We start from the raw sequence: 14195 nt of genomic DNA on the forward strand, positions 1-14195 counted from the left end.
GCACAAGAAATTTCCTTATACGTATGTGTGGAGACCAAGTTAGGGTTACGTCAGAACCATCAATCTCGCTCATCCCTTCATCATTGGCGGCATCAACTTTCAATCCCCATCCTAAGTTAATTCTGTTAGCTTTGTAGACTTACTGTTTGTCACGTGTTGATAGACGCAAGACTGACAGATTGGTTTGGAACGTCGCTCTATGCCTTGTCATGGGTAAGTTCCAATATTACAAAATTATCCTTATCAGTTCATATTGTTTAGTTTTCTATAAAGAGAATCAGAGTTTGAATATCTTTTTATCACTTGTAACAATTAAATTCATAAAAATAATAATAAAATAGTTGAATATGTTTATTTTACTAAAATAATTATGTGCTTAGGCCATAATTATGTGCATGCGCTTTTTTTTTAATCTTTTGTAATCAAACATGTCCCATGATTTGTCTACGTAACTGTAGGGAATTCATGTTGGTGAAAGCTATCATTATCATTTATTTTATTTATTTATTTTGAGATTTAAGTTTCTTAACTAACATGTTATCATTAGCATTACCAGGAAAGTGGTTGACAATGAGAATTCCTTAGAATCATCCACCGTGATTTGGCACAATCAGAATACACGTAAAAGTATCTTTTTTATCTTTAACTAGTCGCTAACTTGTGCGATGCACGGGATTGTTTTAAATCATATGTTAACATGTTCAGGTTTAAACATTTCTCTAATTTCAATTATTGAAAGCTAAATTGGCTCTAATATAAGATGAAACATGTAATTATGATGAAACTATCAAAATATTACAAATAAAATCATTAAAAATGAGATAAATACAAATATTATGAAGTAATATATTACAATAATCATAATGTGCTCTTACATTTGGCTTAATAAGTATTACAAAAGAACTGGTAAATAGAATAAATATACAATTGTGCTTACATCTTCAAGCTTATGCTTTTCAAGAATCTATTTCCTCCCTTTCTTAGGCTCTTCTCTTTTCTCAACTTCTTCAAGCTACTTAATTTTTCACCAAATTAGTATCAAGTATAACACATAATTATACCAATTCATCAAAGATTTACAATGTAAAACCAAACAATCTTAATGTCAATAAATTTCATAATAACCCCACCCCAACTATTGAATTATTAAAAAAGTTCAATATGTCTATAATCTTCATGAAAATAAGTATTCCATTGGATTTCAAAACTAACACAAGAGTCCACCTCTTGTACTTGGTGAAAATGTGAAAATGTGAATTTGGTGAGCCAATAAAAAAATTGAGACTTAAGATTGTTGTGTATTTAGGTGTGAGTGTATGTGCCTCGCTAGAGTTTCCCACTACTAAAAACCTCAAACTTTTTAACACTTTGAAATCACTATTCCCAAATAAGTCATTTTAATTTTTGTAATTAAGTAAATTTACAAAAAAAAAAAAGTGTTTTTGTTTTTGTCTTCTTAACTCCAAAAAACAACGTAAGAGGCACAACGGGTTTTGGCCTTTCCAGCCTCCCTCATGTACCCTTTAGTATGTATGATTTGCCGTATTCAGTCACCAGCTCCTCCCGTGAGAACTGCCACCACTACCACCTTTGTTCTTTCCAAAGAAGGCATTCTTGGGTTTTGGGATCTCATGGATGTCCATCACCTGAATTGTTCTTTGCCTTTTGGCTTCACCAAAGTAAAACACACAAACACAAACAGCTTCAGCATAAGTCCAAATTGATGAATCCAGTAAAATTACAGTAGAGAAGAAAAGAAAATAAGTGAACCATTTTCAACTTCTTTGTAATCCTCTTGAAGCCTTTTTCTTGCTGAAGCCAGTTTTTCAGAGTCAACATCCTTTTGTTGATGTTCTCTTTGTCTCTGTAAAATCCCAATGAAGTGATTCAAATTCAGTTAAATAACATTCACAATCCATTTGGTTGGCAAGAAATTAAAAATATCTTGAACTTCATACTATTAGGGAGCATAATGGGAAAACTTACACCTCCCATTTAATTGAGCTAAACTAAACTATTTGATGCAATTGAGTTTAGTTTCACATATTTTGGAATCAATTCCTTCAAAAACTAATTTTCTTACTCAAAATGATAATCAACAAAACATTGGAGCTAGAGACTCTTAATTTGGTATTCATACATTTTGATGTGCTGAGGCAGATACAGGTGCTGTTCTAGGAGGAGGAGCTTCTTTCTGAGGAATAACTTTCGACTTTGGCTCGGATTCTGAATTATTCTTATCTAACCTAGAACTCCCATCTGTGCCAGCAAGTTGGATCATTCAAACTCCAAACAAAAACACACTCACACAAAGCTCAAAAGTTGAAATTGGAATTTGATTCTACTACTCACTATGTGGATTTGGAGAGTAAGCAAAATCAGGAACCTACAAAAGAACATAATATTAGAAACCTCTAAAACAAAACCCATTTTCCAAGAGTTTTTTTCTCCCAGACAAAGAAAATTAGTTCGCTCAAAAATCACAAAAATAAAGAACAAAACTTAAATACAGTTCCTTAGATGCGATATGTTACATTCCCCAATTAATTGTCCTTCAAAATATAACAATGTTTGAATTGCAATGACAAATGCAATAAGTGTTTGAATTTAACTGGGAAATCGTACAACACCTAAACAAACTGTTCCTACAAAAAATAAAGGATTTCTACAACTTGGTGATAACCATTTTGAGTAAATTTCTGCTGAGGTGAGTGTCCATCAGCTGCCAACAACAACAATTACCAATTTTAACTTACTTTCTATAATGCAATCTACATTTAGTTACTTACTCAAAAGAGAAACTGAAATTAAATTCATTCTAGATAGTACACACAGTGTTACCCATTAAAGCAGAGGATGTGTGTTCCCAAGGTTGATTCAACTTCACCCATTCATCCACAATATCCTTCCACTTCCTAACAGCACAAACAAAAATAAAAGAATTCAGCAAAAACCCCTTTATTCTTCACATTTCATTATCCAATGACTTAAAAAGCATATCAGTACGAACACCAAAAAAAAATTCAATAATTATCAAAACAATTAAACAACCAAAAAAGAAAACAATTTCTTTCAAACTGAATAAACAGCCCCTTTGGAAATGCAGTAAACAAAGAAGAAGTAACAGAAAAGCCTTGGTTTCATTCTCACAAAAGATACGGTTAGGAGACGCAATTTTGAATGAATTTGCTAAAATATGAAAGAGAGAGCAATGCAGCCAATAATTGAAAATAGCAAACTCCACTACCAGCTCCAAACCCATCAATCTATGATAATCATTCAAAAGAAACACTCCCAAACGTAACCCTAAATAATACTTAACAGCCAAAAACAATAGAACAAAGTTAAAAAGTTGCTGGTAATGTTTTCGGAGAAGTTCTGGCCTGATTATAAAGTCCCTCGGATTTTTCTCTCCCTCTCTAACTCTCTCTGCCCCTTATTAAGGCTCTCAATGAACAATAATAATGTAAGGCTCTTTTGGTTTTTTAAAAAAACCACAAATTTACTCCAAATAAAGAGAATAGGTAAGGGGGAAAACCTAAAATTAAAATAAAAACATCACTAACCATTCTTTAAAATGCCAAGAGACGAAGCCCATGTAGAATTTGGTCTTCTATAGGGTTTCCCTAGGTTCAATGAAGCCAACATCATTTAAATCTATAGTTGATATCAAACCCTAATCTTAGACAATTTATAAACAAATTAGAATCTTTACTTTGATGAAATTTGGAACTCTAACTTCAAATCGTTACTTATTAGACATGGAAAGTTGCGAGACTTGGAGAGAGACAGTGGTTGTGTGAGGATTTGAATAGGATTGGAGAAACGGTGGTTGTGTGAGATTTTGCATCATTCAGTAAACTGCTTTTCCGTGGTGGCAACGATCCGTGGTGGCGGCAATCTGCTGTGGCGGCGGCGACGGTGGGAGAATCTGAGTTTTGGGTTTTGATTTTGGAGGAAGGAAAGGGTGAGTTTTAGGTTTAGGGGAAGGAGATGTTATTAGTGTGTGAGAAGATGAGAGATTTTTTCCTTTTTTGGTTTTAAAGAGGTATCATGTATTTGGTGGGGAAAATTAGATTTATTTTTAAATCAAATTTAAAAAATAGAAAAAAAAAAATTAAATGCTGACGTGGGAAATTTAGAAGCTTCAGTTTTATATATATATATATATATATAGATGATTGTCACTTTCATCTTGCTCATTGTTAAATATATCAAAAATTTAATTCTAATCCAAAGGGATTGGTCTAGTGATTTTTGGGTCTCATGTCACTTATAAAATTTGAGGTTTAAGTTTCTTAACTAACACCTTATAGTCGCCTTAAGGGATTCTTCCTTGAAATTACCCATTACATAGGCAAAACGAACTCAATATAGTTTAAAACCTAAGAAAATAAATTTAAGTGGAGCCTTTTATATTTAAATATCAATTAAATAATTTCTTTAATACTTATCAAAACCATGTTAATTTGATGATGAATTGATAAATTTCTTTAATACTTATCAAATCCATGTTAATTTGATGAATACATAAATTGATAAATTAACTAACCAAATCAAGGTTAATTTCATATAGAGAATCAAATATCATAATTTAAGTATTAAATTTAACAAAAAGAAATGTGGGAATTTGGTGGCTATGTGAAACTAAGTTGTATTCTAATTTTTAATTTTTACTTTGATGTTAAAAGAGAGATAGAGACTGTTTGGTGCATGGCCATATGGGAGATTAGGTGACTAATGTTGACAATCTTCCGAGTAATATATTGGTTTACAAAATTAAAATCTCAAGCTATAAGTAGAAATTTATCATCATTGATGATTCAACACATTTACCCAAGGAAAAAATCAAACAGCTTAAGGTTTCAATTGGGTTTGGTTTTTATTAGTCTAATATTTTTGAGACCTTGTTAGAGGTGGAAAAAAATAGCGAATAACCATTTCTTTTTATTAAAAATATATATATATATATATATATATTGTCATAAAATTTGGGTCTCTTTTTAATTGAGGCCTTGGGCTAACCTTGTACATGGAACGGGAGACTACACAAACTTGAGGGATTAGTCAAGTGCTATAAAAGTCTTGGACACTCACGTTAGCCAAAAAAGCCTCACAAGGGACGACTATGCACACCCCCCCCCCCCCCCAAGGGATTAGACTTGAAACTCACATTAGCCAAAAAAAAAAAATAGAAAGGTCCCATCATAGTCAAGGTTTGAGTCTATTATAGGCCTAATCTTACTTGTAATGCAAGTAGTATTGTAGTTTTGGGTTTGTTTATGGATCATTTAGGATTTAGTCTACTATAAATGCCCCCCAATAGATTTATTATAATACGTAGATTAAATAATAAAATGTGAAAATCACATTTTCGCCCCTACATTTTCACTCGATTCCACTTTGGTCCCTAACTTTTTTTCCACAGCTTGAAGTCCCTATCCTGGAAAATGTGTCTCATTTTTGTCCCTACCGTTACATCAGAAACGGAAATTGCACAGGTGGCAAACAGAGTGCACTGTTGGCACACTAAAAGCTGACGTGGCCATTAAAATAATAATAATAAATATTATTTAGCATTAAAAAATGCTACATCATCTTTTAAAAACAAAAACAAAAAAAAAAAACAAAAAATTATGAATTTTACCTAAATGAAAAAAAAGGAAAAAACAGAAATAAAAACCAAAAATCATATAAATATAAAGATCAGATCCTTATCAACAAAAAAATTAAACACGACTTGTTTCAAAAAAAAAAAAAAAATTAAACACAACTAAATCCAATAACCCCACCCAACCACACTTTTTCGACTAGAACTTTTTCTCTAACATTTTTGGGTCTTGGTTTGATCTGGGTTAGAGATAGAGAGAGGCTGAGATCAGTTTGATACGGGTTAGAGAGATGCTAAGATCAGTTGCTGGCAGCAGTATGGCTAGCAGCGGTGCAATGCAAGACCAGTGAAGGCGGAGCTTGAAAGCTTCGGTTATTTTGGATCAATGAAATCAAGGTCTAGAAACCACCGTGGAGTGGTGGTGGGTGATGAAGCCCAGACATATTGGGTCAGGTTTTTGCTAGATCTATCCCCTTTGAACAGATAAAGATCTATCCCCTTTCTGTCTCTTTAATCTAAATGGAGATTCGGTCTCTCCCTCATGAGCATTGCCATGACAGCCACCATAACAACAAAGCCAAACCCAATGACATCTCGGACTCTCACTCTCTTCGATCTACAGGGTAGGATTGGGTTTTTGCTATTTGGTTTTTATTTGGGTTTGCTTTGTTGGGTCTGTTAATTTGGATGAAGGTGTGTAAGGTCTTTGTGTTTGTTGAAAGACTTTGTGATTTGAATCTTTGAAGGTCTTTGTGTTTGTAATGAGAATGTGAAAGAATCGACTAAGTAATTGATGAATGTCTTTGTGTTTTCATACATATCTAATTGGGTTTGTGCTCGTGTGTTGTGTTCTTATGTTTGATTTTCTGAGTTTGTGCTTGAAATTTTCTAGGTTTTTGTTCTTATCTGTCCTTCCTCAAGATTTTTGGTTTTTATTTCTGTTTTTTCCTTTTTTTTTTTCCATTTAGTTAAAATTCATAAATTAATTTTTTGTTTTTAAAAGATGACATGACATTTTTTAATGCCAAATAACATTTTTTATTATTATTTTAATGGTCACGTCAGCTTTTAGTGTGCCAACAGTGTACTCCGTTTGCCACTTGTGCAATTTCCGTGTCTGATGTAACAACAGGGACAAAAACGAGACGCATTTTCCAAGATAGGGACTAAAAGTGGTGAAAAAAAAGTTAGGGACCAAACAGTGTACTCCGTTTGCCACTTGTGCAATTTCCGTGTCTGATGTAATGACAGGGACAAAAACGAGACACATTTTCCAGGATAAGGATTAAAAATGGTGAAAAAAAAGTTAGGGACCAAAGTGAGAATCGCATGAAAATGTAGTTTTCGCCATAATAAAAATGTAACCATCAAAAATTATTTATTATAGATTTAAGCCACCAAGGCCAAACCATTTTAATCTCTCTCTCTCTCTCTCTCTCTCTCTCTCTCTCTCTCTCTCTCTATATATATATATATATATATATTCTTTTTAATATTTTCTCATACATTTTATCATGGTATTAAAGTTAAGGTTTTTTTTTTTTTTACATAGTATCAGACTCATTTCTCACCAATTCTTACGTCGTATCTAAGTTATTTAGAAGCAAGCTTCTTTAGCCTCCATCAAAATATATATATATATATATATATATCTTTAATCGTCAGATCTAGGTTCCTTTTTTCTTTTTTCTATTTATTTTCCCTCTTTTTCCATAGGTAAATGCCGATACCAACATTTTCCCAATAAAATTAGCTCATGGATGACATCTTAATTATTTATCTTGAGCTTCCACATAGCATGCAGAGATCTAGAGCTACATGGTACCAGCTGAAAAACTAAGTTGTAAACAACCAAGAAACCATCTGTCAGGGATAACTCTTACCTAGGATTTGGCTGTCAATTCGTACTTATATTGTTTTTAATATATACTGTCATCGTTACAAAAATGGCCAAAGTTACGTTGGCAAAGAAACGTTGAATGGGAACGTTGGAATTAATCAACCTCTGAGATGATTATGTTTCAAAAACAAAGAAGGCGATCCAGTAAGTGTAAGACCATATCAGAAAATTAAGCATTGTCATACCTTGATTACTAAGGTATCTTAAAAAAATTTGAAGTTATTTTAAGAAAAATTTTACGACTTTTGCGTTTCTGATTAACAATTAATTGAGGATGTATATTTAAATGCGTAAGATACATATGTATAGTAAATGAAGATCTGGGCATCATTGCACACCTTTGATGCGATAATCCCTCCACAAGTATAAGTACTTGTGAAGTGTGAGGGTAAAGGCCGGAGTTTAAGTCTCCAGTGTGGTTTTACCTAAATGAGTGAAATGGTTAACTTCACTTTCATATTGAATATTATGAATGAGTAATTTGGAAACAATTTTTAAAAAAATTAATTAATTGAAACTTGACGCCAATTAGACTATAATTAGAAGATTTTTTTTGATAGGTAGTTAGAAGTTAAATTAGATTCCGGTTGTGCTTTTATTTTAATGTATTTCTAGGTTATAACTCATGCTTACTCACAAAAATATTCAAGAGTAGTGATGATGAGGTGGTTTTACATAAGTGACTGGGGTAGTTATCTCACTTTTGAGCCAAGTATTATGAATGGATCAACTGGCACCAAAATTTTAATTTAAAAAAAGAAAAAAAAAAGAAAGATACCTTGCACAAAATTAGACAACAATTAAAAGTTAATTTTAATTTTAATTTTGATTTGGTTCGACTTTAATATATTATATACTGGAATTATACCCATACTATACATGGCTTAAGTAAAAAATTATATATAACTATATTGCATTACATTTTAATAATTCCAGCCATTGAAAGGAGAATATCAAGGAATTAAGAAAAAAGGTGGTGCTAAACTGCTAACTGATAAGTTTCAATATCAGAAACAGACTAGCCAGTACTCTTTCTTTAATACTTGAAAATAATCTTTTAGTGTAAGTTACGAATTGAAACCACTCACACATCTACTTCATTCACTTATTTAAAAATAATAAATAATAATAGAAATCATCCATTGTATTAATTTATGAGTACCCATAATTGCAATCTATCCCCAGAGTAATTTAAGAAAATATATGCAGTCTAATCAACCTTCGACAAATTGGTGTCATCTTTTTAAGATATTAATATAATATATAAGCAAAACTATCTCAGGCCTCTTAGCTAAACAGAAAAATATCAATTACATTAAGAGAGTGTTTAGATTGCATTTGCATTTTCACACAGATGCGTTTTTGCTATTTTTTTTTTTTAACCAATGCCTATTGCACTGTTCATGAGATATGAACAGTGCAAATAGACAAATAAACAATGTAAATAAGCAAATGAACAATGTTTTTGGTGTGAACAGTAATCTGAAAATTATTTTTTTATTGTTTTTAATTTTTAGTTTTCAGCAAAATAAGCGGTATCCAAACCCACACTCAATGTATCTATCCCCTCTAAATCAAATGATAATTTATAAAGTTATAAACCCCATATGGAATCCTCATTTTCAATTACTAGCCAATCTGATTTTATGACCTTCAACTCCTATCCTTTTAATTGTTTCAAAGAGTAAGAGCTGTGAAGTGGAGAACTGGTATTTGAAACTTTGAAAGCGGAGAGAGAGAGAGAGAGAGAGAGAGAGAGTACTAAAACTCCTTGCCTTATTGAGGAAGAAAAAAAAGAATTAATAGGAAAAGGATTGAAATATTTAGTTTTTTAATATATAATATACCTTCATTGTGTAGTCTTTATTTTATTCAAAAAGGGCAACAAAAGGAAAAAGTATTCAAAAAGAAAAATAAGTGGAGGACAGGAAAGGGACAGATAGTTCCTTCATTGTAATTGTATTTTATGATTTTTATCCTATAGGCAAAAAGCACTTTTTAGGCGAATTTTAGTACCAGTTTCATTTTAGTTCACAGAAAATCTCTCCTTTTTTTTCCTTTTTTTTTTTAATGTTGTTCTCAGAAAATTAATTGTGTCAACTTAATCATTAGTTATGTCAACCTATTGTAATGTTGTCTGTAGACACTCGATTTTGCACCTATAATTTAATCTTAGAAAATAGCTAGAGTGACAATTCATATACCCAAAATTTAGAATTGCATTACATGCATTAATTCATTCGTTGCATATTATAAAAATGATCTTAAGATTTTAATGATCGTGAGATATGTCCGATTTTCAAATCAAATCGTCAGATTAAAAGATATCACATGATCAAGTTTTCACGGTCTATATGCATTTTGTTTGGGTGGAGTCGAGCACGCATGATTAATTTAAATTAATTCTGATTGGTTAGAAAATTAAAATTAATTAAATAATTTTGTGATTAGTTGTTGGTTAGTGTTAAAAGTAAGCCTACTTGCATGGGAATAAAGTGGATAATCAGATAACAAAGAGATTGTGGATAATCAAGTTTTTTTTTGGAATATTTATCTACAAGATAATTATCACCTTAAAGACCTAAATATCAAGAAAAATAGATTAATTTTTAAAATATGGATTAAAAACACGTCTAGGTGCAATTCCCGGCTCAAAAATCCTCAAAAATGGAGTCCAAATTAGACCAAAACTCAAACGCAGACCTGGCACCCAAGAGTGCCATTCAGCACTCTTAGAGTGCCGATTGGCCCAAACTTTCGTCCCGACCCAGGGACATCCTGATTGAGATAAAGCCTATCTTTTTTGGATTTTTAGAGATAAGGACACGTTCTAATTTGTATTTGATCTTATTTAGCTTTTTTTTTTTTTAAGCATCCCAACCTCAATAAATAAAGGGAAAAAAATCAGAATTAGGGGTTCTTATTTTCTGACTTTTCTATTCCCCTTACGTTAAAGACGTTCTAGAGGCATTTGCTTTAAGAACTTCTTTTTTTGTAAGCAAAGTATTTTAAATTTCTAAAATATTCTTTCATTAGAAGAGGACGCTCATGCAAGAGGTATTTTGTTCTCTTTCTTTTCTTCTTCTATTAATTAGTATGTTTTTGTTTGATGCATGAATATGTTTAGTATGTTTTATGATGTCTTGTTCTTAATATATAATTGCCATGCTTAGATATTGTAGATGATTGTTTATTTCAATTCTTTCTTTTTGACTTCAAAATCCGCAATGGCTATTTATGAAGATTCAAAACTTATCTACATTTTCATTAAATACAGATTTGATATTTTTTTTCAAAACCCAAAAAAGATCTGTATTTTCATTAAATACAGATCTGATTTTTTTTCAAAACCCAAAACTAATCTACGTTTCCATTAAATACAAATCTGATTTTTTTCCTAAATACAAAACTAGTTTGTATTTTCATTAAAAACAAGTCTGATTTTTTTTCTGAAAAGTTTTCTTTGTTAAAAAATTGCAGATTTTGAAATTCAAAAAAAGGGGTTGAAAGTTAGGTCAAAGTTTTTTAATATGTGATGTATGCATAATAAATTTGTCTCATGAATGTGGATCCTCTTTCAAAAGTATTTTTTATTTGTGTCCAACAACAGATCTAATTTTTTACAAATAAAATCATTTTTTTTACTTTACACAAATTAGATCTGATTTTTTTTCAAAATCTCTTTTTTTTTTTTTTTTAATAAAAAACATATCTAATTTTTCTTGATAATTTTTTTTTTTTTTACTTTACAAAAACAGATCTGATTTTTCTTGATAAAATCTTTTTTTTAACTCTAAAAAAAACAAATTTGATTTTTTTTTTTTAACAAACCAAATATTTTCTAACTTTATACAAAACAAATCTGATTTTTCTTGATAAAATCTTTCTTTTTACCCTTTACAAAAATAGATCTGTTTTTTTACAAACCAAGTCTTATTATTTTAATTTCCAAGACAGATCTAAATTGTCTTTAAAAAGAGGACATATCCATAAGGCAAATTTATTTAAGTTAATTTTTGTAGGCAAATTTATTTAAGTTAATTTTTGTCAAGTGTTTGTCATGTGCATTATAACATATCATGCAACATCATTCAAAAAGAGTATATTGGTCATTAGAGTCTAGAAGACTAAACTCTGTCTAGATGGAATGGGTGCCTAACACTTTCTCATTCTGTAACCTAGCCCCCAAGTTTAGGATTTTTGGATAGGTAGATTAGTGTTTTGTCTTTTAATTTTGGTAGATTGTAACTAGGACCAAAGTTTTGTATTCTTTTGCATAGATTGTAACTAGGAACCAAAGCCTTGTAAGGTTAATTTACCAAAATTGTATTTTTCTTTATTCAATCAATGACATTCAAAGTATTTTGAACTTATAATTTGTATTTATTTTTTATTATTTTTTTGTATAAAAAATTAGTGGCAACTCCACAATACTTACTCAAAAAGAGAGGTGCCCTTAAAAGCACCCCAATCTCTTTTTTGAGGGGCCCTAATTTTCTGGCCTCTCACATTATCCTATAGTAGTTTTTTAGTAGAAAATGATGATGCATCATTTTAAGTGGCTCAATTAAAAAAAAATTGTGTAGCCGGCCTAAAAAATTGCGCGAAATACTATATCCACAATATTTTCACAACAAATTCTAAGTGGGAGTTTATTACAAAGTTGTTATTGGTGGGAAAAAAAAAGTAATATCAATGGTAGGTTTCAAATTAGAACCAATAATTAGTTACTATCTATAATTTGTTGTGAAAATATTGTGAACATAGAACTTCTCAAAAAAGACATATCAATAGCTTAAGTGGCAAAAAAATGACCACTGCAGCATCTCTCCATTGTCTATTCTTCTTTTGATCAAATCCCTCTCTCTAACTATAACAATCCAATGAAAGCACTTGCCAAATATGCACTAATACCCCAAAAGGACTAGTCAAGTTGTAATTAAGGTTCCTCATAAGTACTCATAAACTTAAGATCTACTTAGTAAACACCCAATGTGAGACTTAGCACATGTCCACACAACACATTCCAAACAATCCAATCCAATCAAATACACACAATTTAAGATATCACAATCTCCCTTACTTAAATTTTTGATGTATATATCTGGGCCCACATTCTGTTGATGCCCCTGAGTCAAATAGCATTACCAAGTTTACTCCAATACCATTTTTAACAATACAGGGAAAATGCTAGTCACATCTATGTTTGAGTTCCTTGTAATCACTTATAAACTCAAGATACACCTAGTAAACACATGGTGTTAGACTCAGCACACGTTCGTGCAACACACAATCAATGAATCCAATCAAACAACAAAACATCAGTTGCTGGGAAGTTAGTTATGTACTGGAATCTGTGCAAAGGAAGAAGTCTCTACAAGATCAAGTTCAATTGGGGATTAGTGTAAAGGTCCAACTGTAGGTTGTTACTTCGGGATAGTCCAGAGTAGTGGTAAGATTCCTTGTATCTATAACCGCTTGATTCTTAATTAGTTATTCTTGGGAGTGGTGACCTGAAAATCAGCCAATGGGGTTTTTTCCTTGTGAAAGGTTTTCCCCATTAGTAAACAAATCATCGTGTCAAATTTAATTTCCGTTGCATTTTATTTTATTTGGTGATTTGTGTGTGCCTCCACAATTTGTATGTAATTTGACCTAATTTATCAATTTGGGTAATTAAATTAGTTAAACGAGGTTAATATATGATCCAACACCATTGATAAAAACTGGAGAGTCATTCTTGAATAGAGCTTTGCTTATCCTTAAACACACTCTCATGGTATGATCTGGATATTGATCTACTTCTTGGATTTTCACCCTCGTGACATATATGTAACCAAGAACATAAAGAATTTTATTTTATTTGAAACCACAAAGTTCCTTGCTCACCATCTTGCATTGGTATCCTAGAGATTCCAACGTGTAGCAAACATATCATTTAAAAGAAATCCAGAGGTTTTAGCTAGAGTTGCTGTAATAAAGTCCATGAGTTGTCTACTAAGTTATTGGGGTATGCTTACAATGGTTTTGAAAGTTAATCTACGAGAAGGTATAACCTGCTATGGGTATATGACTATATGAGTCCCCTCTCTCACAGTTGTGTGGGAGCCACCAGCTGTGAGAGAGAGGACTCATATACCCATAACAAGGTATATTTTCCCTTAATCTACAAACTCCTCTTTCTTTTTTTTCTTTTTTTCTTTTTATTTTTATTTTTATGGATTGTCTTGTGTTAGGTAAGGAAGTCAATCTCTCTTCTTCTTCTTTTTATAATCTAATCTGACTCAACTAATTTAAACAGATGAAAGTGTTTTAGTAGAATAGTGACCACATCACTCAACTAGGTAAGAGTGTCATAGTTCACCATGAGCACCATATAATTTCTCTATTCCCTCTAATAATTTTTCCACACCATATAATTTCTCTATTCCCTCTAATAATTTTTCCACTAGAGAAATTCTCTTCTAGTTTTTGACTTTGTTACCATAAAAGAAAAGGATTGAAAGGTTTGAAAAAGAAGAGTGGAAAAATGGGGTTGAAGTTTTCTTCCGTTTGATTGGATCAAAGTAGAGGGTGAAAGGAAAGGGGGATGGGTAACATTTTCACCGGACCCACCAAAACCCCTCCCCCAAAATTGGATGAGATGGTTGGGGGAAAAGTTAAGGTGTACTGATCTCACTATTT

General features: G+C 31.5%; 1 protein-coding gene across 1 annotated transcript; it reads right to left on the reverse strand.

The window, feature by feature from the left end:
• Positions 1–1550: 1550 nt before the first annotated feature.
• Positions 1551–3598, reverse strand: LOC115952100 (probable mediator of RNA polymerase II transcription subunit 26c). Its single transcript, XM_031069183.1, has 7 exons — positions 3567–3598; positions 2842–2915; positions 2673–2722; positions 2353–2386; positions 2141–2259; positions 1771–1864; positions 1551–1669 (listed from the first exon to the last, which is right to left on the reverse strand). The coding sequence occupies exons 1-7, from the start codon at positions 3596–3598 to the stop codon at positions 1551–1553; spliced, it is 522 nt and encodes a 173-aa protein (XP_030925043.1).
• Positions 3599–14195: the final 10597 nt, after the last annotated feature.

Source organism: Quercus lobata, chromosome 1, assembly GCF_001633185.2.
Source record: "Quercus lobata isolate SW786 chromosome 1, ValleyOak3.0 Primary Assembly, whole genome shotgun sequence".
Taxonomy (NCBI): Eukaryota; Viridiplantae; Streptophyta; class Magnoliopsida; order Fagales; family Fagaceae; genus Quercus; species Quercus lobata.